Consider the following 27,315-nt stretch of genomic DNA (forward strand, 5'->3'; position numbering starts at 1 on the left):
TGGCCACATTTGCATTTTTTTTTTATCTCAGTGGAGTTAAGAAAGCGTGCCTCTTTTAGAGAACCACTTCCCCTCATTTCATAATACTTAAAATATTGCAGCAGTGTTTTGAGAGAAGGCGAAATCCTCACATATGGGGCACTTTTTCTTAGCGTGCCTGGGCATATTGTGATCCCAATCCATCCCTGTTTCGTGCCAACAAGCATTGGCATAGACAATAGGTCTCTCCTTTGGGACCTTAAGTGTTTAGCCATGCAACAGTTGCATAACTAAACACGTATAAGGTCCCAAAAGCGAGACCTATTGGCTATGCCAATGCTTGTGTTAACTGCTGCAATCTATTAAAGCCTCACGGAGAACATCAAAGCGGCCTGCGAAAGTGATCGAGATCAAACATCAAAGCTGCCCCGCGGCCGCGAAAGTGAAAGTAATCGCGGGCGCGCGCCCCCGCACATGCACTGTGGCTCTAGGCTGGCCTGGTAGCACTTTTTGGAGCCCTCACAAAATGTCTCGCCAGACCAGCGCATGCGCTGGGTAAGGCGAGACCTAAAAATCACTGAATAAATGGCATCCCAGAGTTGCCTACGTGATAACCTCCTTATAGTATACTGAAGTAACAAACCGTAAAGTGAAAGGCATATTCGGGCCGATTCCCTGGAAGAACGAGAGGCCAATAGAAATCATGTTTCGTGTGCTGTGAACTGCAGACGAACTGCTGTTGCATCCCACGTGACGCCTCCCTACGGAGAAACATTGAAAGCTGTGAATAGACCTGTCCGAAGTTCATGAATATGAAGACTTTAGAGTTGCGGCCATACTGTGACGGAACATTTCTTGTTATATGCTAGTAGAAACACTGTTCAACACTCAGAAAATGGTCCACTCGTATTTAATTTTTCAATCATCTTTTATTTTTGAACATATATTGATATGATATATAACGCTCCCATTATCCTCCGTGTCACAAAACATCAAGAAATCCGGTCCATTTTTTCCACTGAACTTCCCAGACCCGCTTTGCAGCGCTCGTCTGTTTTCGCGTCACGGGTAGGCGGAATCCAAGTAGAGCCAATCAAGTCACAGCCTGGACACGCGTCAGTGTAGCAGTAAATTGCAGTGCAGACAATAACAACAACAGAAGCAGCTTTGTTGGCAAAAAGAACTAAGAAGTCGTGCTAGGAGCAGCAGGACAAGCAGCCGAAGGAGAGAGCTCGAGAGGGGACAGCAGCATGTCGCAAAGCGAAGGGCCAATGTCGCAGGAGGAAAATTTACAGGGTAAGAGTTTAGAGTCCTTCCCCCCACCCTCTCCTTCCAGCTGCAGCCTCGTCGTGTTTGAGGAGGGCGTTTGACACGTACATCTTCCTAGAAAGTGTGTTCGATGGATTCTGTTTATTGAAAGACAGACATTACGTGATAAACAACAGAGGCGGCCCATACTACAATTAGATTGTAGTGCCCGACCCATTGCGAATATCGTTTTTGCAAGAGGTGTAGAGGAAATATGAATATCTACGCTGTGATAAAAAGAGAAGTGCAAAGGTTATCTACAAGATGCCAGCAGGAGGCCGGGCCTCGGGCGTAGGATAAACAAACTACATGTAACCGCAGCAGTCAACGTTACATGCGTAGTGGAGAAACTGTGTGCATAACTGCGTGTTACAGTTACAGGGTGCAGAGAAAGAACGGTGCACACTAGTGGCGGCCCTCAACATTTTGCAATGTCGAGTCTGGAATTGCACAGCGCGTGCGGTGCGTGCATTTAAAATATTTTCGAATTACCTACCACACCTCTGTGCCTTCCAAGCGCATAGTCACTTAGGCTGTGATGATCCAAATGATAAAAAAAAATGGCCTGCTAGGCTATAGCTACTTTTCAGTATGGGGAAAGCCAAAGAAACAGCACAAGCTCCAGCAATTTGTTAATGAATATATAGGTATATGCGCATACAAAGTCAGATTAAAACATTGTGTGTGTCTCTCCTGCCTTCAACAGGTGCAGCATATACTACCCGAGATGGCCTTCAACAGGTGCTCACTTGGTTTACAATGTGAATGTTGGTATGCTTGCGTCATATTTGGATTTGCACTAGAAAAGAGATGGTTAAATAAAAGCTCATTTAAATCCAGAATCCAATAACTTTGAGATCTGCCTGTATCCTGTTAGCTGCCATTTTGCAATATAATTGTAATTGCACTTGTATAGCGCTTACTACCCCTGACAAGGCATCAAAGCGCTTTTTCGGCGAGTAGCACCCATAGAGGATTAGTGTTGAATTAGTATAGTGAAACATGCAAGTACATTTTAAGTGGTGGATAGGTTAGTCAGTTATTTGGATTCGGAAGGATAGCCGAAGGATAAAAGAGGAAAAAAAGTTTGTATTTATATAGCGCTTGTTACCCCGATGGGGTATTGAAGCACGCTACTCCGGAAACCCATAAAGGATTAGTGGTGAATTAGTATGGTGAAATATGAAAGTAATTTGAGTGGTGGATATTAGTCAGTTATTTGGAGTGAGAAGGATAGCGGAGGGATAGAAGGGGAAGAAAGGTTTGCATTCATGTAGCACCTGTTACCCCTGATGTTTGTTGAAGCGATTTTCTGGTGAGTAGCATGCTACTCTGGAACCCATAAAGGATTAGTGTTGAAAATTAAAATAGTGAAATATGAAGTAATTTGAGTGGTGGATATGTTATTCAGTTATTTGGATAGAGAAGGGTAGGTGGCGAGATAGAAGAGGGAAAGAGGTTTGTATTTATATAGTGCTTGCTACCCCTGATGGTGTGTAACCATTTAACTAGGTTTACCTTTATGCCATACCAATGTGTGCTTCTGTATTATTTTTTATACTCTTTGTATTTATTCACATTGCATTTTGTTTAGTTAATAAGTTGGCCTTTTATCCTTGCACATTTAATTTGGACTCTTGTAAAGACGAATGCAGACAACAACACATCTCAATTGTTAAAGGGGGCAAGAGCCAAGCCTCCATAAGAGCCATCATGTGAATCACTCAAAAGATGATCTAGGACAAGATTTATTAAATAAGTTGCTTGTAGTTGACACTTGTTTAAATTTACTACATTACTCTCTATTTTACTGTTTATGTAATAGATATTTTTGGATCATTAATGATAATGAAGGATGTTGATGTAAAATTATTTGCCCATGGTCACACAATGTGGCCTAATGTGGAAGCCAGGATTTCAGTTTAGGATTTTTGCCTGTGCAGTCTGCAATTCAGCCTCTGTAGTAATTTTCTCCTGCCTCTAATGTTACAGGAAATGCAGGTGCTTTGTAATAGACTTCCAGAACTAAACTAGCATACTTTATTTCATACCCTCAATGAAATTGACTTGCTAAGTATAAAATCACACCCGATCTACCTAGCACTGATTGAAAAATCTTTCTAGAAACAAATTGGATAAACTGGGTGTGATATAATTACAAATGTTTATCTACGAAATTATTATAAGGCACTCCAGAATCCAAGCACCCCAAAACTAAATGGAATAAAAAAATTAGATTGTCTTGTACCCTAATAGAACAAGTTAAATGTAAGGAATTGCGGATCAATGTAGTCTTTTCTTGTTCTGTGTATAATGTAAACTGCAATGAAGAGGACACGTGCATTTCAGGTGTAATTCATGATCCTGCTGTCACCGCAGCGCTCTGTCTTTTTCCAAGATGCTGTTTGCTCTTTCAGGCACAGAACTGCAAAAAATAGATGTCTGCTCTTTGGATAATCGTCTTCCAATTGTTCTCAGTGCCAAGATAGAACCGGGACTTTGGCCTGATCCAGGCTGAGGGCTTCCACGACTTCCCCACCTATCCTCTTTGGATTGCAAATAGTCTTTTTATAGAATGCAAATGTCATAGAGATATGAGCAAAAGGAAGGTGTGCCGATTAGTTATGAGACAATCATCCTTACTCACTGTGTACTAATTGTGCTAGTATCACATGACCCATCATTATTTCGCCAATGAGCATGCCTAAATAACACTACTACTGTAGGAATAAACGTAACATATCAAGGTGAATGAGTCATTAAGAGGGTCTGACTGGCCTTTAGGGCAATCGGGCGGTGCTCGATGGACTGGTCTGACTGGTTAGCGTGTGGGCTATATTTTTTTTGCAGTTGGTGGCGCTGGTTTTATGGCCAGATAGGCCGGTTTTAACTGTTTATTTCCGTTATATTACCATTTTGTTTTAGCTATCTGCTTTGCTAATGGGAGACACTTTTTTTTTTATTTGGGTGCCCGGTACTATTTTTTGACCCAGTCTCACCCTTATCCTTAATCTACCAGCATCAGCCTCAGTTGCAGCAATGTGTTCATTTAAAGAAAAAAAATCAAAACTTGAAATATTGCGCTTTTCATATATGTTCACACGTATTGACCGATAGGTGGCACACATCTTACTGAAGTGGCAGACGGTGCTTTTATAAAGTTACTAAATGACTGCATTAAAATGTATGAAGTTGATCCAGTGGTTATCCAAGCATCACATTTTAAAGTTTTGCCTTCGACTGCTCTCGCTTGCGAGAGATATCGTTTACTAGAAGGGGGCTTGGAACCAGCCCATGTCTTACCATTTGTGTGCTTTATTTTCAATCTTATTTCCTTTCTTCTGATTTGGCTACACGTGTCAGCTTAATTCTGGGGCACGGAACATGTTCTTATTGCTTCATCTTGGTTGGTGTGCTGCTGGTGTTGTGATTGACGTACCAGCTTTTTTTTCTTCTTCCCTGACCTCGTTGCTTCCTACCCCAACACTCTTGACTGTGTTTCTTCTTCCCCCCCCGACTCCCATCCCACATTTTCCATGTTACTTCAATCCTCACACCCCAAACCATCTTATCCATGTTGCTTCCTCCCTGGCCTCTCCCGTTGTCTGTGTTACTACTTCCATCTCATCCACACCCTCTTGTTGTCTGTGTTGCCCCCACCCTATCAGAAGAAACCAAGAAAAAAGCACTGCGAGGTGGCCTGCGCTGGCCACTTACAGTATCGATCTTTTTTCCCCCCAAGGCATGATGATGGAGGTTCACCAAGCCCCCTCTGCTGAGTGATCAAAATAATGCATGATCACATCCCAATGGCATTCCAGCTGTGCTCACTTTCGCTAAAGCCATCACATTTGATCATCTTTAACCGTCGATCCAGTAATCATTGGAGCTTCATCTCCCAGTCTGTGCTTATGGACTCATACTCATGTACCCTCAAGTGTAAACCACAATGCAAGTAGTCCTATTCTCCATTCATGCTGTGACTTGGCATTGGAGCGCTGACACCTTCCTCCCCCAAGTGCTAACAACTCCATGCTGGAGACGGAGTTGTCACATTATTGCACAGTTGCAATTCGATTACAGTGTTGATGCTTTTTCGTTCCTCATTTGTGTTGGCATTGCTTTATTTCTCTAATTTATATCACTCTGATGTATTGTAAGGCATGCTTATTTTTCTCTTACCACCCCCCACCCTCGTTGTCTGAGTTGCTTCTCCTCCCCCAACCCTACCACCCCCACCATCGTTTGTCCAAGTTGCTTCTTCTCTCCCAACCCCACCCTCTCAGGGTCTGTGTTGCCTTTCCCTAACACCCTCACCTTCCCATTTTCCGTGTTGCCTCTTCCCTCCCATTGTCTGTTTTGCCCTCACCACCGACCATAAGAATAAATAACCATTTGCAGTGCAATAGGTCTCGCGTTTGCGAGAGTTTAAGCTATTGGTATTGTGAATGTCAATGCCTTTTATTTATTGTCTTGAAAATTAACACATAAATAAAAGTCATTGTCATGTACAATGTCAATAGCTTAAACTCTCATAAATGCGAGACCCGTTTCATTTCAAAGAAGTGGCCGCTATTGTCCCGGGCTGCTTTGAAAGTGAAGGCGAGTATTGCGTGCTGAATGTTGCAGGAAAGCATTTCGTGCCTGCAGTAGGAGAAACCCATTAAAGAAAATAGTGCTTACAAACTAAATAAGACATACCGTGTAACAACAGAAGTAAAAGGGACAGTCCTCATTGGAGGTTACAAATGAAGACAAGATGGTACTAAGGAGGGACTAACAAGCCTATTAACGAATCAGAAGCTAGCATTTACAAAGGACAATGACACAAGCCAATGAAAAATATGGGCAGAGCTTCAAGTTCATACTCAAATACAACGCTGCCCAGGCTCGACCTAAAAAGCTCTATGATGCAGCCAATGCTGGTTGCGTCATAGTGCATTGTTTTAGCATCCCTTTCACTGTTGTTCATGTTGCCCACCTGCCATAAGAAAAAAAGTGCTATGATGTAAGTAGCGATAACCTGACCATAGCGCTTTTGTTATTTAAATATTTTTTAGTCCTGCTGCGCAGCAGCCAGGCTGCTCTACCACATGTCTAAATGACAACAGCAAAGCCAATAGCTCTGACATAGGTGAAAATGATTGGCTTTGCCAATGCATATTTCGATAACACCATTTTTTGCAAAATATCATAGTCACTGTTTCAAAGCCCAGAGGCTGTAGAATTTAAAACCCCTATGGCTAGTTATTGTAATGGGAAATCATTCTCTGCTAACTTGCCTTTTTTATGGGTGTTGGTGGTATGAAGGGCGGACAAGAAGAACCACTCGTGTGTCATGGTGATTTGAGTTGTCCATAATATGCAGACGTAAATTCTGACGAAATTTACTTCGCCTACTACAGAAGTAAACAAGCATTAAAAATGCAATAGGTCTCGCCTTTCATTAAGTTAAAGCCATTTGATTTACTGTACAATACCATTAGCAAAGCAAATGGCTTTAATTTAATCAAAGACGAGATCTATTGCATTTTCAATGCTTGTTTGTTAATGCCATCCGTTTCCTCCGACTTAGCAAAGAGACTGATTTTAGAGGGGCTCAACACCTCAGTGAAGGCAATAACTCTTATTATTCCCAGAGTCTTAAGCCTTCACTGACGCAAAAGTGAAGTGCAGAGCTCAGCTGCAGACAGACTCAGAGTTAATGCTGCCACATAAGACTGCGGTCTTTGTGCATTTTGTGTTTTTTTACCATGTGGAAGGATTCATGCGGATGGATTGATCTGAAGTTGTCATTTACACTCTAGTGTGTTACCTTGCCTTATAGGCTAAACTTGCAAACAGCTGCTATTGTGCGCCGCCTGTCTTTCGTACATTTATGCCAGGAGATACGGGCTGGCTATTTACCCCGGAGCACGTGCACTAAGGGGATGTCACGCAGGGTTTCACACGCATATTGCAGCCGCTAGCTGAGTCTGGTGGCAAAGTTTAGTCCTTTTCAAATATTCTTAATCTGCAGAACTTATATCACTCACTGCCTCTGGTCTCAGAGCCGGCTTTAGGGCAGTGCGACTGGTGCGGCCGCACAGGGTGCTGATCTTTGGTGGGGGCGCTGACCTTTGGAGGGGGCGCTGACCTCAGGAGGGGGCGCTGTGTTTAGCTATAACCTATGATTGGAGAGATGAGGGCACGTTTGCCCAGTGGTAGTGAGAGAATCCTAGGAGGTAATCATTGGGTGTGGGGGCGCCAAAAATGATTGTTGCATAGGGCGCCACCAGAGCTAAAGCCATCCCAGTCTGGTCTTCTCTGCAGAAGTCGCAAAGCTTCTTGCTCTCAGCAATCTGGTTATTCATATTTGCGTCACGTGCTCACAGATGGATGGATAACTTCAAAAGAACAGCAGATTGAGGTGTTCACACAGCAGTCATCTCAGATGTGCCTCACCAAACGGAAGCTTGGAAGCAGAAGAAACTACTCAATGGAGACAGATGCCCTTTTTAGCACGGACCTGGGAGGCGCCTCCCCAAACAAGGGAGGAGAAATCCCAGCACAGCAGATCGAGTGAGGAAAGTGCGTGGTCCTGGTGCTCACGAAAGCACTGCCAGTAAAAGATTCTGCGATGGGTGAAGCACGGTGGAAAGAGGAGGAGAAATCGCAGCACTTACACATAATCTCAGAGCCGCTCTGGGGCCTCTGGTTTAACCACAAATGTGTTGAAATCACCAAGCATTGCTAGCCGTAGACGGGGGCAGCACGGATAGAGCAGGGACGAGCGGTGGCCTCGAGGATATTAGCGCTTAATGCTATGCTAGTACAGGCGGACGAGGGACTGCTGGACGGGAAGCCGTAGAGGACATACAGAGTCAATCCACACACAACAAAAAAGCTTTGAGACACAGAGACCGCATGGCAGAGAGAGGCAGGGGGAAAGCGAGGGCCAGATACAGTCGAGAGAGGGCGGAGCGCTTTAGATCGTGCATATAAGCACCCGCAGTGAACACATCTCACAATTAATTATCTTCCCAATCAAGAGCTCACGGGAACAACGATGGCGTCGGCCTGTCTAGATGGGCCGGCCTAAAAGTGGACCAGGCGGTAACCAAAAACCCCGGTTGCCAATCACGCGCCGTCATTTAACTTAAACGACGACGTGAGCCAATTGAAAAGAAGGGCGTGGCGTAAAGCCCCCTTCTGAAATCGTATTGATTCCAAAAGTCCCTCACATGGCGAGGGCAGCGCATGCGCGCTGCTAACGCCAGGCGAGACCTAAAAAGGGCCACGATCTCAGAAGTGACCTTTAAGCACAGTTTGTGTAGTTCTTCCTAGTGAAACTTGGCACACTAAGCATTATACAAATTAACCAATTCGTGGGCAGTTCAGGCATTTGGTATGGTTCTCTATTAACCTCATGTTGCATGTCAAACAAAATAAAGTACAGGCACCTTGAAATGCACCCATATCTCAGTTTCAGCTGAATAGCTAATTTGAGAGGTTTTTTCACCCATTGTTGCACCACAGTCTAATTTAAAAATAACAAGTGGATTTTGCCTGTGGAACACGTAATAGTTTAATCTATCCGTAAATATAAACTGCAATTGAAAGGCAGCATTGGTGAAATTTACATCCGAGACTCTTCATACCCTTCATTGGTACCAACCCTTCCCAACAGGGCACTTATGCTCTTGCTGTAGTGTTACTTACAAGCCTCCATAGCACGTCTTGTCTGGCCATATGAGAGACAGTGAAACCCCTCGGGAGTCTGAGGAGCTTGGGGCTGCTTAGAGGACAGGACGGATGGAGGGATCATCACATATTATACAGCCTGTAAAACATTTCTGAGGAAATTAACACAATTTCCTTGTAGACACTATAATGTGCACTCCCTCACTCCCAAAATATGGATGTAGTTGCACAGGATCGCCACACTTACTCAATATAATATGGGGCTGGGATGACGACATTTCCGGGGCTGCTTTTATTTCCCTTTCCTTCACTGTTAGTGGTGCTGCTGGGCCATCGATGGTCAATATCGACTCTTAGTAGAGCGACCATACTAATTATATTGATACTTCTGAATGGGACTACCCCCACACTTTTCTGCAGGACATGTATATCTAGAAAGGAGAGGACTTCACTTTTTGGAAGCACAACTCTACCTCAAAATGTGGACACCCTCAAAATGTACCTAATTCGCTTCTCTCACAGAGTACTGGATCGAAGATGGTGTTAAACGTATATTTCATGAGCAAATGTGTCCGCATGTTAGGGCACCTCCCATAACAAATTAGCTGAGTAAAACAGTTCACTAAGTCATGAGGCCTCACGATTATTGAGTCAATTAAAAGTTAAAGGGTTTAAAATATTCTAAGTCACAATGAGCAACAAAATCATCAGAAACTTGGACTGCATCCCTAGCAGAATAGGGATGTGTTCTTACTTGCCCCCAAAATCAAGGAGGTTTAATGTCAGTTCTTACTTGGGAAATTAACAATGATGCAAATTAATTGTGGTGTGAGCAAAAGTATCATTTCTTTTAGCAAATCAGAATGCAGGAATTATTTATGTCATTACCTTAACAAGATAAGCACATCCCAATTCTTAAAAAAATATTCAACACTCTCTATGTTTATGTGATCTGAGTTATTTGAACAAATATGAAACACTTAACAATAAAACTTTCTCTCGGTGAATGGATCCAGTGAAGGAACTAATGAGATAGATACGTGTTGCAATTTTACATTCGCACTATATAAAGTCCATCATAGCCAAGCAATACAGCAATGGAAAAAAATAATATTACTTCATTTTGACTGTGTGCGGCAGAGCTTGTGAGGAGAGGAGGTGCGTGGGAGTGAGGTGGGGAAGTAGGAGTGAGTAACAGATATGCCATCCATCTTATCTAAGATCTCAGTTTACAGAGAATTGTTGCTTAACTAAAACACAATAATAAACAGACTTACCACATCGTAGGAATTTCATTTCAATTGCAAGTATGCCAATTCAGTCTATATACTAATTCAGTCTGTATATGTAAAATAGTGTGTAAAGAGGCATACTAATCGTCGTTATTGATGCACAAAATATGAACTAAAAAAAAAAAAGATTCCACAACCTCCCAGCAACTTTGTTGTTCTCAGTGAAGGCAGTTCTCATGTGACTTTACGCCCCTTTTATAGATGTACAACACATATCAGCTGGAGAAAGATCTTTGTCTCAAAACTCGATGCATACCAACAATTTTTTTATGTGCATTTAGAGTTAGCAACATACACCTGTATTATAAATCTTTAAACGTTTATTTTGCAATTCGGTGTGTAATTATGTAGGACGCATGTTGTAGACAGACCCTCTGCAAAAACAAACTTGTATATTGTGTGCTTCATGCCCTTCCATGAAACATAAGATAGCATAATTTGAGAACCGGCCTACCACATCGCACTCCCTTTTAGTGTTTTACACCTCCTTTTTAAATCCATCCAGCCACTATAGGGGAACCAACCGAAAAGAAATAGCCCATTCTGTGCTCCCTCCTCCATGCCCCAGTTGTCGCACTGAGCAGTGTCTCCAACTGCCCCGAGAAGATCTCATTCGTTCCTCATGGCGGAGAGCATCTGTGAATTGGGACTGTGACTATTAACCCTTGATAAATGGTCTGGGCACGTGACCACACCATGATGACACTGTGTGGAGCAACAAAGGCCCAAGCCAGACCATCTGTGAGGAGGATGCGGTGCTGCAGCCATAGAAAGAGGAAGATTCTACCCTCCGGGGTTAGCACTTCACGCCATTCGTACTGAATCCTGGCAGTATCCCACCGCACTGCAGAGTGACGCAGTAGGATACTGCTGCAACAAAGAAACCAGTTCAGTGGATCTCTGGTGTCGAAGGCCTGTGAAGCCAGGGGCCTTGCCTGAGCCAGCACGTGTTGCAGCGTGTTCTGTTCCAACCCATGGCCTTGGCTGGCTGTGTCTCACACAATTAACAAATGCACTTTATTATAAACAGATCAGTCCGTTCCGTGCTGCACACAGTAAGGCCAATGAGATCTATGAAAGAATTGTAATTATAATGCACCTCTATCTATTTTTTTTACTTCTTTTTACACTTGCATTTGATATACGGAATGTGTACTTTCCCAGACTGCATGACCAAAAAGAGAAAATACAGAAAGTAGATCGTCTCTTGAGTGACTCCTCATTGTGTCAGTAATAACTGCAACCAAAAATACATGCAGATTTACTCGCGATTGCTTTGTGCAGCTGCAAGTGTGCACGTGTGTCTGCACTGCAATGCCAATGTATTTTTTTTTTTTTTTTAATAATCAAATTTATTTGCATTTATAGTAAACAGGCAAACAAACTGTAGATAATTGCACAGTGAGTCAAAGTCCAACTTTAGGAAATAGCCCAAGTTTCAGCCACAATATACATCTTTCAAGTAAGTCCCGGCATTAGAAGAACAATAAAACAGTATAGGAGAAAGAGCAGACACATCTTTCAAGACAGTAGATTCATCCATTTGCCCCGTATCTTATGAAATGTCTCGGGACATCCCCGGGCCTCAAATAGGGGTTCTTCCTGAGCCGCACACCAATCCACCCCTCGTTGCCACTTTTGTATGGTAGGAGGTTTGGCCTGAGCCCAGGCCGCGGCGATGTCTCGCTTGGCCACTGCCACCGCTGTACCCAGGAAGCGTTTGTTGGCTCTGGAGCCATCCAAAACTCCCAGCAGAAGGCGTATGGGATCGTGAGGAATCTGCCACCCTAGAGTCTGTGTAAGCTCAGACTCCACGCCTGACCAAAATGAGGTATGGGCAGGACAAACCATGCAATAGAAATCGGCCGGAACTTGGCCACTGCGTGTGCAGTCTGGGAAGGCGCACATCCCTGCCCTATACAGGCATACAGGAGTGAGGTAGGCCATGTGAAGATAATAGAGTTGGATGAGACATAGTTTTGAGGAAGTAGTCAGAGTTTTGGGGGCCATATGGGCATCGCGCCAGTCTGCTTCCTCCAGGGGATCCACCCAAGCCTCCCAGCAGGTTCACAGTGAGTCCAGGGTGGCTGGGCCGTTATTAACGAGGGAACAGTATATCCGGGTCACCCACCCCTCTGCCCAAGTCTCCCATCATAACCTGAGACTCTAGCGGGCTGAACTCAGGAAGCAAAGTGCCTGATGAAATAAGTGTAGTGAGGGCATGGCGGAGTTGCAGATACCTGTAAAAATTGGGTGGTGTGAAGGGATTGACGGTGTTGCAGATCCGAGAAGGCCCTAACATGATCGCCCACCCAGACATCTCCAAGTAACGAGATCCCGATCCGGTCCCACTGCTGAAAGCCCTCGAGGGGCGATGTTTCACTCAGCCACGTGCCGTGCCACAAAAGTGTGTGTTGGGTGAGTCTCTTGTTTTATCCCGTGTAACGTAGGGTGGAGCGCCAGGCCACTGGAACCACCCTATTGACAGGGGGAATTGTTTGTGGGATGGGAGCCCCGTAGAAATAGGCTTGGATTTGCGGAAAGTCCATCCTGTGGAGTTCGATCCGATAAGACGGGTCCGACCAGCCGCCAGTGAACCAATCTTGAACGACAATAAGTCTGGTGGCCAAGTAGTAGAAGTGAAGATACCTCATTCCCATACCACCTTCGAAGGGAGGAACCTGGCATCGGGCCAGGGCTATACGTGGCCTCCCACCTCCCCACAGGAACCTGGTAATTACCCCATCAAAGTCTCTGAACCAACTACCCGGAAGGTGAAAGGTGACGTTCTGTAAAATATATAGAAAACGAGGGAGAATCATCATTTTAAAGAGTGCCCCTCTGCCAAGGGGATTGAGAGGGAGAGATTGCCATCGCTTGAGATCTTGTTTGGCTTTTGTGATCAGGGGTGTATTGTTGAGGGCTTATTCCAACTCGGGGAGCAGAACCACCCAGATCCCGAGATATTTGATCGATAGCTTCCGTATGGGGATTCTAGACTGCCAGTCAAAGAAGGCCCTTGAGGGATGGAGGGGGACCAAAGTGGACTTCTTTGGGTTAAATCGCAGGCCCGAGGCGGTCTCGAAAGCCTGGCGCACCTCCAGGCAACGCGGGCTGGAGCTCTCCCGGTCGGCCAAGAAAAGCAGGACGTCATCCGTGTAATCTTATCCACCTGGTGAGGGTCCCAGGTCCAACCTCGGATTTGGGGTTTGTTGTGTATGAGGCAGGCCAGGTGCTCCATTGCCAACACGAACAGGAGCGGCGAGAGAGGACACCCCTGATGCGTACCTCTCAAAATTGGAAATGTCTCAGAGAGGGCACCGTTGGTCAAGTAACTAGCTTTGGGATCGGAGTACAAGACCAGGATGAGGCGTCTGAAATAGTGGCCGAACCCCATCGTAGTGAGAACATCCTCCAAGTAGCCCCAGTCAACCGTATCAAAAGCCTTCTCAAAATCAATGAGCAAGAGGGCCAGTCCCAGTGTGAGAGAGTCCATTGGTAAAAAAAAAATGGAACACATAAGTAGTAGCTCCATCTTATATTTTTGTCACAGAACGCAAAATAAATATGGAAAAATACAGATATAAATGAAAAAATATAAATTGTGTGCCCTAGTTATAGTGTACAGTACTGATATTCAGTTAAGTCATGGTCTTTGATGCCAAGGGATATCGAGTGGTGTTCTTTTATTCCATTAAGACCCTTGCCTTAATTAGTGTAGTGTTATGTTACTCCCACGACCTAGAGCCACTCTTTTCTTTTGACTTTTTTCCCCGATAAAAACTCATCTACCCTTGCTAATCCCTTCCCATTCGGAGCCCACCTTCCAATTCTAGTCCCGGTCTCATTAAGGACCGCACGGTGATTTGCACATGGTCAACAGTCTAGTGTCAATGCCCTCTTTCTCGGAGGAGAAGGCGACGCTTCTACAGATTGCATGTTTATATAAAATTGTATGAACCTTTACCTCTGACATCATGGAGAAGCCAGGACATTGTCAACGTAATATTTTAGGGTCTAATTGTTTGTTCTTTGTTACTTACCAGAGGGGTGGGGTGCATGTGGTCAGGTTTCATAGTAGCGCCTGCAGTGCACTGCACTGATGCCAATTATTCCTGCATTGTCAGAATTGCAAAGTGATTTCATTGCCATTAGAGAGCGGTGGTAAAGCCAGTTCCACTTCAATAGGATACCAGTCAGCTCACCTTTATTATTTGTGCTGTGAAGGAAGAATGTTTGTTTTCTTGTGAGATGTGTATATACAGGGCTTTAAGTGGGGGGAAAAAACTGGAGGTGCTCTAAAAGGGGTGGGCAAACCTCAAAGGGGTGTGGCCTATCTATGTAGGGGCGTGGTCAAAATAAAGATAACTATTGTAGCAGTACCCCCTGTTCTGACAAGCCGTCAGCTCTAGGACTCCTCAGAGTGTCATGAGATTTGGAATTCCCCGCTCAGGCTTGCTCTCTCCCCTCCTTATTCCAGCAAGGCTATGTATAGATAACGCCATACACCCTCCCCAGTACCCCAAGACCGGTGTCGTCATCCCGGGAAATGCCCAGGCAGACACCTCCCGTATAGGGTGGCTTCACATGAGGCTGAGTGTACTAGAAGCACTGCTCCCAGAAGGCAATGCGGCTTCACAGGGGTGAATTTTAACGAAGCCACCACCCCCGTCAACACATGCCACAGAGCCCTCCTACAACGTGGCTCACCTGGCATGACATAATGGCTGTAGGGACTAGTGTCGCGCACAGGAACAAGCCGGCCCGGCAGGGGACGGGGAAGAACAGTGCGGGCCTCCATCTGGGTGGGAGAGAGGAGCAGAGACTACTGTCCTCAGCGAGGCCGTTCAGGACCCTTCGGGCCGCGTAGGACAGTCGAATTATACGGAAAGACACCGACATGGCATCTAAAAGACCGGCTCACAACTGGCCCTCAGTCACCGGCCCATCCCTCCCTGCCTGAGTGCCTGTCTTATCAATCCGTCCTTGGCTGACGGTCATTCCAGACTCAATAAGCAGCTGGAAGCCGATCATTTCTAATCGTACTTAGTTTCCCGTTAGTCCACCTGCAGCGTGCACAGTACACTGAGGGATGGGGTCTATTTCAGCCTCTATATTAGCTGTCACCACCCCTGCTTACACATTGATGCAGACAGTATATCCCCCCTCCCACAACCCTGGTGACTGGATCAGCCAGACAGATTCCAGGTCCTCCAGAACAAGCGAGAAGCACCCCAAGAAGCCGGCCCCTCCTTACTAGACAGACTGTAGACATCCGGAGAGGATCGGGCGGGTGACTGGAAGAAACAGATATTTATTCATTCACTTATTAAATAGGAAAGTGCATTAGATGGTAAAAGTTGTAAACCCTTTTATTCTGCTTTATAATGTAAGAGCAGGACGCAATCAGCACCTCAGGGGTTATGGCCGAGAATAATGTTTAGTGAATTTCATGCTCTGATTGTTTTTTTTCATTTACATATACATTGGTTGAAAGCTGTAAATTGTGAGTGTAGCAGCTGAAGGTGATGTAGCTCAGAATAAAAGGGAAAACGCCACCCCCCCCCCGTCGTGTGTGTCAGCCCGGCTGGGACAGCTTCCTGGGCACACACACAGCCGCACCCGAGTACTTAACAGGTCTTTAAAAAGACCATTTACTTGTTAACGAGGCTGTGTTGTTTTTCACCCCTTCTTAGAGCCCCTGCAGCTCCACTCTGCATATTGCTGGAAGAGTCAGCCCCCCAACCCCGAAATTTATAATAGCCCCCCCTGAAATTTGGCTCTAGTTGCGCCTCTGCATGGGGGTACTTGTGCCGTTAAAGAATACATTCCACTTTTTCATCTTCACACGACATCCGAGCATGCACACATCAATGAGCATGCTCTTGCTGCAGTCCAAGAAAAAGAAAAGAAAACAGACTACCTCTGCAAGGCCCGAAAATAGAGCCCGATAGAGACTCGTTTCAAGGCCCCCAGAAAATAACTGCCGGTGCTCAGACTCGGCCCACTTAAAGCCCTGTGTATATACATATATGCAGTTCTGTAGTTTCAGACTGGGTTTGATGAAAGAAAACTATTACTTTCAAACGATGTGAATACAAAACAATAAATATAAGATGGCTTATTATGGGCGTTTGTACTTCTTACTTCATAAATGTGTTCTAATATTTAGCAGTCATTTTCGTAATGGTATGTCGCCAGCAGGTCTGGACCTAGGGGTTTTGCTGTCCTAGGCAAAAAAACAGAAAGCACATCTTTATGTCACTTCTCACTTCCTTGCCGTATATTTTGATGTGGTGACTCCTAGACAAAGCCAATATGCTTGCTTTATTGAAATAACACTCTCTGATATTGTGTTGTTGTACTTGGTATGGGTAGGGGGTATTTTGATTATGAGGGTCATGACCCACTAACGGTCAAATGTGAATCAATAATGTCTCTAATGGCATTTTCACCTACCCGATACATATATTTGAAATGTAATGCATATTACGTAGTAGTGCATGTGTAATAAAAGCACTTTTATTTTTTCAAAGAAAAAGCACTGACTGGAAAATGATTGTGGATTGTTTTTGTTGCGTGCCACCGAATTGGGATTGCTAGCCCTAGCCCCCTCCAATGAGTAGGCCTTGGACTGCTCTGCTTTGCTACCCTGAGAGAGTCAAGTGCTGCTTGGTTCCCAGTAAAGGAGACAATTGTGGGCCTATTACTTGTGCGGTACTCGCATCCTGTACAACTACAGCCCGATGTCTTACAGGAAACCTGTGCCCCTCATTGAAGTATTAAGAGCCTCGATTTGGGGAGGAGTTTGGCTCATCTCTGGGAACATTGGAGGTATCCTAGCTGCAAAGATGCGTGGTTCCTATGACCTCTTTCTGACCTTCTGTTACTGAGTGGACTTCATTCCTATAGCTGTGCTCTGGCCGCTGAACATCTTGATCAGGCTGGTATGAGTTGACTGAGCCTTGACGTGGATGAAGGGGAGCATGCTCCCCAGGATATCACCAACATGTATGCAGACTCCCCCCTCCAGTGCAGCTGGCATCACTGGCACTTCTCGGCACCCTGTCACTCATCTAGCCCTCCCTGCTAAGGTTGTGATGAACTGGCTGCGGCGAATCCGATGTCCCATGGCCACAACCACTCTGAACTGTGTCTGCACACCCGACAGCAGGTGATCACCCCTTTATGACCTGGTGCTCTAGAGACGAGATCCCAGAGCTGACTCTGAAGCCCACTCACCAGCACATAACAGCTCCTGCAAGCATGAGGAATAACAACGGTCTGTCATTGCCAAGCAGAATGCCAGAATTATCAACCGCGCCAGAGCCAAGCCTGTGCTTGTGAAAACATCCCTGCAGGCCTCTGATCCTCCTGGTCTCCCCCGCTCCCTCCCTGAGGTCCTCACTGGTGTGTACACTTACATACCACCCTGGAAACCGAGATTACAACTGTGGCCCGTTGATGTCAGTCTGTTGTGTTGTGAAGTCTAAAGTGTCGGAATGTTTGGGAAATGCCGAGGCCTGCCTCAGCGACCTTGAGAAATCAGCTACTTCCCTTAAGTGGCTGTTGGCGAAAGTCAGGCAGAAAACTGATCATTAGCAGAGGGCGCAGAGGAACGTGTTCAACCCAGCAACTGCCAGTGGCGTACCAAACACCCCCGCCATGCGGAGGGGGGCGAACTCTGAGGGCTCCCTCCGGCACTGGCAGGCCTCTGGCCAGAGAGCTTCGGACTGGATCCGGAGCGTGGGGGCCCTCTGCATGTACAGTGCAGGGGGGGCACCCTCCACTGAACTGACCTGTAGTGGATGTGCTTAAGAATGCGGAGGCAATGCCCTGCTGATGTTTGTACTTGGCATAATCCTGAATCACTGCTATGAACGGATGCATACGCCCGTGGCAGCTTTGTTCTTCATGTCTCCATGTGTTTGTTTTCAAAATGCCAATAAACAGATTACAAACAAAAAGAATGCAGCGCTATAGCAGACATGCTGCTCCTAGTGCACTGGTTCTTGGGAGGTGATGCCTAAGGGCCTCACCATCTTCTTCTCAGGAGCATACCCACACACAGGGCCACGATACTACAGCATTTACCCCTGCACTGCACCCGTGTGTATTATAGCCTGCATTCTGAAGTATTTGCACTGGTTCCAAATCCTTTAAATGGCACATAGACATGACTGCACATCGCTCCCAATCTTCCAGGTCTACAGGCAGGTAGTTCATCAACAGTGTAAATCCTTTAACAAGGTTAACACGAGGTGTGAGTAAAGCACATGCCAACTTTCCCAGCCAAGAGGAAAGTCATAATGGATTGCCCGACACCTTTATCCTTGAACCCTGGGGCTGCATGTTAGTCGGTGGGAAGCTGAAGGAGTCCGACCTCAGAAGGAACCGCTGGGGAAGTGAAAGAAGAAGGTTGTATCTGAATGGGTGCGAGGTGAAAACTGAGTAGGTAGTTGCTGTCTTCATTGTGCGCTGATGTACCTGAGATGGAAGCATCCCTGAAACTGACACTGGTTCAAAATCTGAATTTTTATCATAAAATGTGGATGAGATTATGCGAAACGTGTATAATTGGGAGGCCATTCGGGGTCTGAATCAAGGCTTCTCAATGCTGAACATGGAGCATGAGTCTAAAGACCCGTTTACACTTACTATTTGTGAAAGTTTGCATTGGTGGAGGGAGCAGGGGTGACAAACTGTGTCAAATAAATATAGGAGGGGTTAAAGAGAATGAGGAGGGTTGCCCTTTTTGGACCAACTGTTTTGAGCTCATCCATTGTGTCTTTGAAAGAAGAATCGGTCCCTTGAGTTTGGAGGAAACCGACCGGAGCGTTAACCAAGAATTCATGGGCTTTATGTAATCATTAAGTTCCCTGAAAGCTGCCTTTTTCAATCGGCTTACATAAGACGTATGCATTATCCATCAGTTTGTAGTTGTAAGAGTTTCCGGATCAAGCTTAGGCTTCTTCGGATGAGGTTTGCGGTTCAAGGTGTTCAGACCATCTGAGAAGATTCATCTTCAAATGAGTAGTTGAGCGTGGTGTGAGCTGAAAAGATGTGAGAGACTGGCTAGAAACATCTGCACTGCTGTCAGTGAGGTTGGGTCAGCTTGTGCTCCCGAAGTCCGCTTGATGAAGACTTGGTCATAAATAATATCTGGGTAATGGAGTGGTGTGGATGGTCGTTGTGGAAGAGGGGTTCCCACTTTTGCTCCGAGTGTTATCTAGCCTGCTCATTTTATTCCTGGATTTGAAGGCCAGATGAATAGTTACCCAGTGCATTGCAAAATTGCTGAGCGGTAGCTGTTTTAATAGTACATAGTTTATAGGTTGTGCGATACAGATGGGAGCTTTGCGGGTTCCTTTGAAGATCACTTGGAATCAGTAAGGCGGTTGGTGCAGTGCCTCTTTTCCTATTTCTTCTTGGTTCTCTTTAGTCTCAGTTGTTGGTTGTACAGTGATAGTCAGATGGATCAGCACTTGGCTACCATTTGCAATGAAGAATGCAGTTCACTCACCTGAGTACACTGAGTTCTGAGGTAAATCATTTGTAACCTTGTGAACTACAGGGTGGGTGTTGGAGCTGCAGCAGCACCAAAGAGTCAAAGGCACCTGAGGTCCAGAGGTTGAGTATTGCAACAGTGTGTTTTGCTCTGTGTTACTTTGAATCAATTGTCTGCTGTGGTGCAGCCGAGGGTTTCTTGTGATCTGACATGGGAATAGCATAGCCCAGAGCTTCCCATACATTTTAGAACCACGACCCAGCTTTTAGAACGGCAAACTTTTACGACCCATCTACCTTACATGAACATGAGGCGGGGGATTTAAAAAAAAAAAAATATAACTAAAGCATCATGTGGGCGCACATTGTCATTTACAGGCAGCACGTCTTCCATTGAAATGGCCACTACATTAGCACAGACATACAGTTTAACTGATTAAAACTATATAGCACACAAAGGATGATGTGCGGAAATCTGGTTTCTCTGAATATTTACTGTTTGTACATTACCAAGTAAAGTGTCTTGATTTTGATTTGATCCTATAAAATCCCTGCTTTCAGCACACTTCAGAATTACAAAAAAGCGTGTTTCATTTTTGCTTTCCGAACTACTGACTGCTTAAAATTCATTTACAGGTATTTACATTTTATTGTGTGTTACTAAAAATAGCATCCTACAGTCTGTGCTTTCACAGTCCCTGCACCCCAGCTAGATTGTCACATAATGCACTTAAAAAGTACTCTCCCTTTGCAGTCAGAGAAAGAAAGTAAAAAAAATAATACGACTCAATTTGTCAGAAGACAAACCTGACATTTGAAGTACTGGCAAATGTGACAAGATAACACCTTTTTCAAAAGCATCTTTATTTATTGCTCTTGACTTCACCGACCCACAGTTTGGGAAAGGCTGGCAGAGCCGATTGATTGATTAGGTGTTGGTGTAGAGCCAAAGTCAAGTGGAAATTCCACATGTGAGCATGTTAATTCATTGTAAGCAGAGCCTTTTAATGAGTCATCTTGATAGAGAGGTGGGCGGAACAGTAGTAATTCTAGAGTAGTTGGTAGGGCGGATCTATTTCAATGGCTTGAAGATTAGAGTGGAGGGCGTCCACAGCATGACCAGTTGAATAGACAGGCCCAGCCACAAGTTTTTGAAGGTTGAGAACTTTCTGACTGGGTATGATCATACTGAAGGTGGCACCATCTGGAATTCACAAGCCAGATATTGAAGTCCTGTAGGTGCAGTGGATGAAAACTATGAATGCAAAGGACTTGCTTAACAGATCAAGGATGGCAGAGTTAGGTGGGGGAGGTCTGTAAATTAATATGAAAGAAATTATTGAGAAAAGGTTGAATTTTACTTGAGTGATTCAGATTCTGGCTGGAAGTATGCAACTGATAACAAAGTCTTATGGAGGACAGGAAGCCCTTTGGCTCTTTTGTTGAATCAGTTCTAAAAAAATCATATTTTAGTCGTGTTTGGTTGCTTCGTGAATGGCAGGAGCTGAGATGTCCATAAGCTTCGTTTCCGTGATTTCTTTTATTTGTGTAATAAACCTTAAGCAGAAGTGAGAATGGCTTAAGAGAAATTTTCCATTTTGCTCACATGACCTAGGCCCACAACCCCTTCACCTGTTCCCTGATGCCCATGTCCATTATTGGGGGAATAGTTATTTGTGTTGAAACTCTTTTCAAATTGACTCCAACTGTACAGAGCCAGGCGTGGACCCCTCTTTATCGATCACATAGTAATGGCCCCAGAAACATATTTTTATTTTTATTTATTGCACCTGGATGAAACTTTCTTTGGCTAGATTAAACCCTTGCCCACTATAAGCAAAAGAACCCTGAGTGTGAGACTCGTTTGGGAGCTTATGGGAGTCTTAAATGTGTTTGGCTAGGAAGAAAGTTTTTAATACTATGGATCAGATGTGTCTTAACAAGATTTGGGAATTCTACTTAAGTGTGCCAGAAGAAGAATAAATGTTATTGATCGGGTAGGGTCAAGAAGGAGGGTGCTGCATAGCTGCAAAGCAGACTAATATTCTAAGGGACACTTTCAGATGCGTGAACAAATATTAATGAAAAAAATCGACTGCCTACACTATAATAATATAGATACGCCCAAATTTGGGTCTAGGTTACAAGAGAAACCACAGGCCAACCCATCCTACCTACAGGGGTCCCCCTTCTATTGGATACTTTCAGATGCGTGGCATGGCTTTCACCCGTATCCACTTTTTATGTGTGAACCCATCTGCCTTTACCCACAGTGAAGCCCCTGCAGGCAGGGTAACGTTAGCTAAAGAGCCAGTCCTGCATGAATATTTGGTCTGTGATATATAGGTCTGACTGCTGTTAACTTTGCCTCTGTGTAATTACTGTTCTCAGACCCAAACAACCCATTAGCCATTAGTTTTCATCCTGTTACGTGTGGCATTTCCAGGGGTTCTTTGTGTTTACCAGTGTCTTCAGGCCTTATGCGTGACACCTCGAGCGGCACTTGGTCGCAGATCTCATTATTGACTGAAACAAAGCTCTCTCCCAGCTCCATGTGTGGATCTAGAATTGTTTTCTGTGCCTGCCGGGACAGTCCTGGTTTTACAGTCGCATAAACGGGGCTTCAAAGCCCAGAATACAGAAGCAAATGGTCTGGATGAGCTACTAACCCATGGGAAACTAGTCGGCTGTGGAACTTAAGTATCCATAGCAGTATTAAGTATTTCCCCCCCCCCCAGTGTTAAGTATTTCCCCCCCCCCCCCCCCCCCAGTGTTCTACTTTATTGTTCTGTACACCTGCTCCCTCTGTGTGCGGCTCTTAAACTCTTATCCATATAGCAAGCTGCACCCTAACCACTAGCATTTGAAACAAACTGTACCAGAAATGTACCTAGCTTGAAAATGGCAATTGAGAGAGCTCTTGCGTTTCCAAATGAAATGCTTGAGGATCTCATCACTGCAGGTATTTACTTTACATCATGGCAGCTATAATCCTGAATGAATAATTGAATACAAGGACTATAGGTTGCAGACTGCAAATAAAAAACCTGGACATGTTACATTAGTCGTGGGTGGAATCGCAAAACGCGAGAGCTCTGTTGCTTTCTCAGCAGTAACTGACCAGAGTGCAGCTTCTTTAAGCACCAGGACACGCATTCAATCACCTCCTCCCTCCAATGGATGCAACAGCGTTTCCTCCTGCCTGCTTTGGAATGTCCTGCATCCGGGCCCCTTCCACCCTCCATCCTTTTAGGCACCTGCGGCCTTCCCGCAGTCAGAACTCACTCTGTTCATGATCATTCAATGGAAGGCCCTTCATGCTCATGCATTTGTACTCCCTCCACTCTCTTCAAGCTCCTATATCATTTTCCCCTCCTTCCAGTCTCCTGCGAAGGTCCTCCCAACCCTGGTTGCTAGGACTGTCTCTCCCACCTCGCGTCTGCAGTGCCCCTGGCCGTCGTGCTCCTGCTTACTGGCTTCTCCAATATATCCCCTTATTTCAGTCTTGCACAACTCCCACCTTTCATGCTTGTGCCCCATTTCCTTCATTCTTTGCCATGCATCACCCCTCTCCCAGGGCTCCTCTATCCTCCCTCCATTCAGCAACGCTGTCAGCTGACTCTATGATACATTGATCACTCTCAGGCCAGACTATTTTTTTTTATTTAGTCAGCACTACTAAGCTTATGTTCAAAAACTACAACTCTCACGATGCTTATTTTTGCTGGCTAAATAGTTAATTGTTTAAAGTTGTTTGGATTTCTGTGCTTGATGCCCCTGCAGCGCGGCCACTGTTCCTGCTCCGGAGCAGTGCATGCGACACTTCTGCATTGCAGCTCCCCCTGCAGGCTGAGACAGACTCACTCGCTGCTTCAGTTACAAGGTGAAAGCAACAGCTGCGGCTTCATCATTGTTTCTAAATATGGCACGGGAGGCGCTAATTAAAATCTAGCCCATTCCACACTGTCTCTTTTCACCCACAGGCCCGTGCTTCGCCCGAGTAAAAGATTGGTTCATATTTGTTTCTGACCTGTGTGGCAGCAGAGGCTCGTTTCTGCTGAGTTATATTTATATGAGAGCCCAGTTCAGCCGCGGTGGGCGCCGACCCAAGGTGCAGTATTTATGGCGGTCGCTGCTCTGCGAGGGTGCGGGCGTAGGGGGGAGCTGGGTGATTTGGCTGCAGGTTCTGCAGTCTGCCTGTGTCGGGTTGCACCATGCAGAGGCCGTTCAGTGCTTCCATGTAGGACCTTCTGGTAATCGGTGGAGCCCTCTGCTGAGGGGGCGCAGGTGTAGGAGGAACGTTCTCTGCTCGAGACCATGTCCCAGAAAGTGCAGCTGAGGTTTCACAGAGCGCACTGAGCGCGCGTCATCCGGGACCTTTGGGACTGTTGCTAACCAGCAGGGGTCCTGGAGAGAGTCTAACCTTCAGAGCCAGGAAACAATGAAACTCCGAAGGAACACACGATCAGCGGTCATCAGTTGTCATGCACGACACACTTAAGGCCAGGCAGTAACGCGTGGAGTAACTTAAAATGCGTTACTCTAACCTGTGATGCGTACAAATTGAGGGGGAGGTGAATATAACCTTGTAGGGTCTAATTCGGAGTAAGAATATTTGGAATGTGGAATTGTTTTAGAAAAACGAATATTAAATGAATAAATCCTGAAATAAACAACTTCCCAACCTGAGCCATATTGGAGCAAGGGAAGCCTCTGCTCTAACGCTCTTCAAGCAGGGCCTGCTGCGGCACTTAGGGAGGGGGAGACCTCCTGGGTTTCCCGCACAATTATTTACAGCTGTGCTGATCCGGAATATTTTCTGCGGTCTTATTAAAAGTTGTACGTGTAGGTTTGCTCAGGTCCTTATTTAGGGAATCCGTGTCTGCCTTCATATGGGCATCTGAAAACTTATGCCTGCGTAGGTATGCACCGGAGTGCAGATAGTTTGTGGATTGCACCATTTATCTAATTAGGCAATGGCTTCAGTTTGGCACGAAAGGGCCCTGCCTCTTTTCCCGATTGAAAATTCGTATTTGGGCTGCTTGGGCATTTAGTTAAGGGACTGTTTTGGGGTATTTATTTATTTTATTTAAAAAGTTTTGTATAGCGCAAACATGACTCTTGAGGGTATCAGAGCGTTTTACAGAGAATTGCGACACACATAAAGGGAGACAATTGTCGCAAACAGCAGGAATAGACAAAATCGAAACAGGTACATAACTCCATAATAATGGAGGGGATGGCAGCATTGTCCAGTTCTTCCAATTTGGGGAGAGGGACACGAGATCTTCACATGGGCTTGAGCAGGCACACTAATATAACTGCTCAAAACAGTCATAATTGAGTTCAAGAACTTAAGCTCACATAAAATGTAGTGAGATCAAATTCTTCCTCAGTGGCGTCACGATGTAACAGCTTTTTCACAGCGTGCAGCCAGAAAAAGTAAACAGAAAGAAAGTTCCACATAACAGCGAATGAACACAGTAAACGGCTTGGTTACTGACAAGAGACCCCTTTTAAGATAAATCAAGTACAAGAGATTTCACAAACAGCGCAAGCACTGTGCAGGCGAAACCTGAAAATAACTAGGCAAACCTAAAACTGTATTAAAAAAAGCTATGGCAATTTTAAATGATAATTAAAAAACACATTGTGATTGATGCTGAAAAGCAGAATTAATTAAATGCAGTGGAAAGATAACAGACAGGACTCTGACTTCTACAAAACACAATGAAGTCAAAAAGCAATAGCTAAATTCAGCAAAAGGACTTCGAGACAAGAGGGTAACCTGTTTGTTTATTTGATCATCAGTATTGACTTTTTAAATCTGCAACAATGCAGATATTTACGCCAGTTGTTGTAGCCAAACATGTTTTTCAAGTCCTCAAAAGCAAACATGAGTACAGGCATTGGGAACCTGCCACCAGAATTACACTTGGTCTTTGACTGCAGACAGATGAACAGGAACCAATTTGCAATCCATAAGACCTGCTTTTTTTACAATCCCAGCGTGGTCCTCCTCCAGTGTCATCTCTTGGAGTTGTACCTGATCTTGTTGCCGGTTTTCATGCGGATCCACTGCGGGATAGGTCTGTTCTGTTTCTTAGCGAGGAACCGCATAATCTTGAACATTTTGTGGGAGGACATGGTGAATAACTTACACCCGGTCACCGCAATGGCGGATTGGAAAGAGGATGGAAAGGAGCACATAAAATGCTGTGAAACCAGATTGTTGCAATAGCTTTTATTTTGTGTATGGTAGACTATAAAAATAAATTCAGTAGTTTGAGTTATGTTGAATCTTAAGTGGAGGACTCATTTAAACTAATGTGGGTCTCAGTTTTGTTCACTGATGAGCACCTCAAACTCCTTGAAGGATTTTGTAGCGAGAATGGCAAGATGTTTTAATTTCCCTAGAGTAACATGTTTATAGCTGCATTGACTTACTGGGCTGCATATCGATTTGAGACGTTACCAGTTACTGCCCTTTAACTGCTTTGGCAAAGTACACATTCACTGCATTTATTTTAATGTAATTATACAATTTTGTGTGCCTGAAGACCCCGTTCTTCTGGTTATAAAAGAGTCTGCATACTTTTTAACCACGACCTGAACCCTTAAGAAAATGTTATAAAAGGATATATTTCGTGCTAAGGTGGAATTCACTCCAATCACATGACCGCGCATAAGGCTACGCAGGGCGTTTGGCACAGGGCACGTGCTGGTCAGCTGCTCTCCCTTAGAAGTGTGTAAAGGCGTGAAGGGTACGCTAAAGATTGCAAAACAACGTGGATTACTTCAACACAAAGGCTTTTCCGTCTGCATCATGTTCTTTTCTGTTCAAGGAACAGCATATGGTCATAGATTATCACAGGTTAATAATAAACTGCAGATCTAACTTGCTTTCCCGGAACGGCCACTCGAGAGGCAACGCTCTTTCATTTGCCGTCAATAATATTTTCACAGTTTTCAGACCAGTGTGTGCCTCACTCACCCTCCCGCCAGAGTGCTAAACCCCGTCCAGGCGGCGAGCACTCCCTCCCCACTCCCCCATGTTTGTTGCCATCGCTGCGCGCTTTTCCCTTAATTAGTACTTGACCACTTCTTGGTGCCTGAAAAGGTCGCAGTTTTATTTTCACAACAAACATTTTGTTAACAGGAAATCTTCATATTTCAAATTTCAACACTCATGGTCTTATTATAGTCCTTCAATGACCATGTTTCATTTTTATCCATTGTTCGTCATTTTTTCTATTCGCATTCTGGACCCAGCCGCCTCAATTGCCTGGGAGAGGAGAGAGGGGCCCCAATCCCTGTGTTTCGATTCACGGGTCTAGGCTTCAACTTGCTACCGATTTGGCGGGTGTCCCTTTCTGGGCATGCCCGGGCTGCAAGTGCCGTCCCGCTCGTCCGGTCTCCTTTCGGGGCCCTCCCTTCTCCCAGCGGTCTCTGCCGTTTGGCATCCCAAGGACCTTACTTGAGCATCTACTCTATTTTCTTGCGGCGGGGTCCTCGTCATCTTCTCCGTCTGTACCCCTGCCGTAAG

General features: G+C 45.1%; 1 protein-coding gene and 1 pseudogene across 1 annotated transcript in view; one reads left to right on the top strand and one right to left on the bottom strand.

Annotated features, from left to right (window-relative positions):
• The first annotated feature begins 455 nt into the window (after positions 1–455).
• Positions 456–27,315, top strand: part of BNIP3 (BCL2 interacting protein 3) — a 92,511-nt gene continuing 65,651 nt past the window's right edge. Inside the window, exon 1 of the mRNA XM_085606203.1 lies at positions 456–1,275. Within this exon, the coding sequence (XP_085462329.1) occupies positions 1,230–1,275 (46 nt within the window). The 5' untranslated portion in view covers positions 456–1,229. The remainder of the gene's footprint in view (positions 1,276–27,315) is intronic.
• Positions 25,570–25,916, bottom strand: LOC146867517 (large ribosomal subunit protein eL39 pseudogene; annotated as a pseudogene).

The sequence above is a fragment of the Triturus cristatus genome, chromosome 1_2 (genome assembly GCF_964204655.1).
Source record: "Triturus cristatus chromosome 1_2, aTriCri1.1, whole genome shotgun sequence".
In the NCBI taxonomy this organism is placed as follows: domain Eukaryota; kingdom Metazoa; phylum Chordata; class Amphibia; order Caudata; family Salamandridae; genus Triturus; species Triturus cristatus.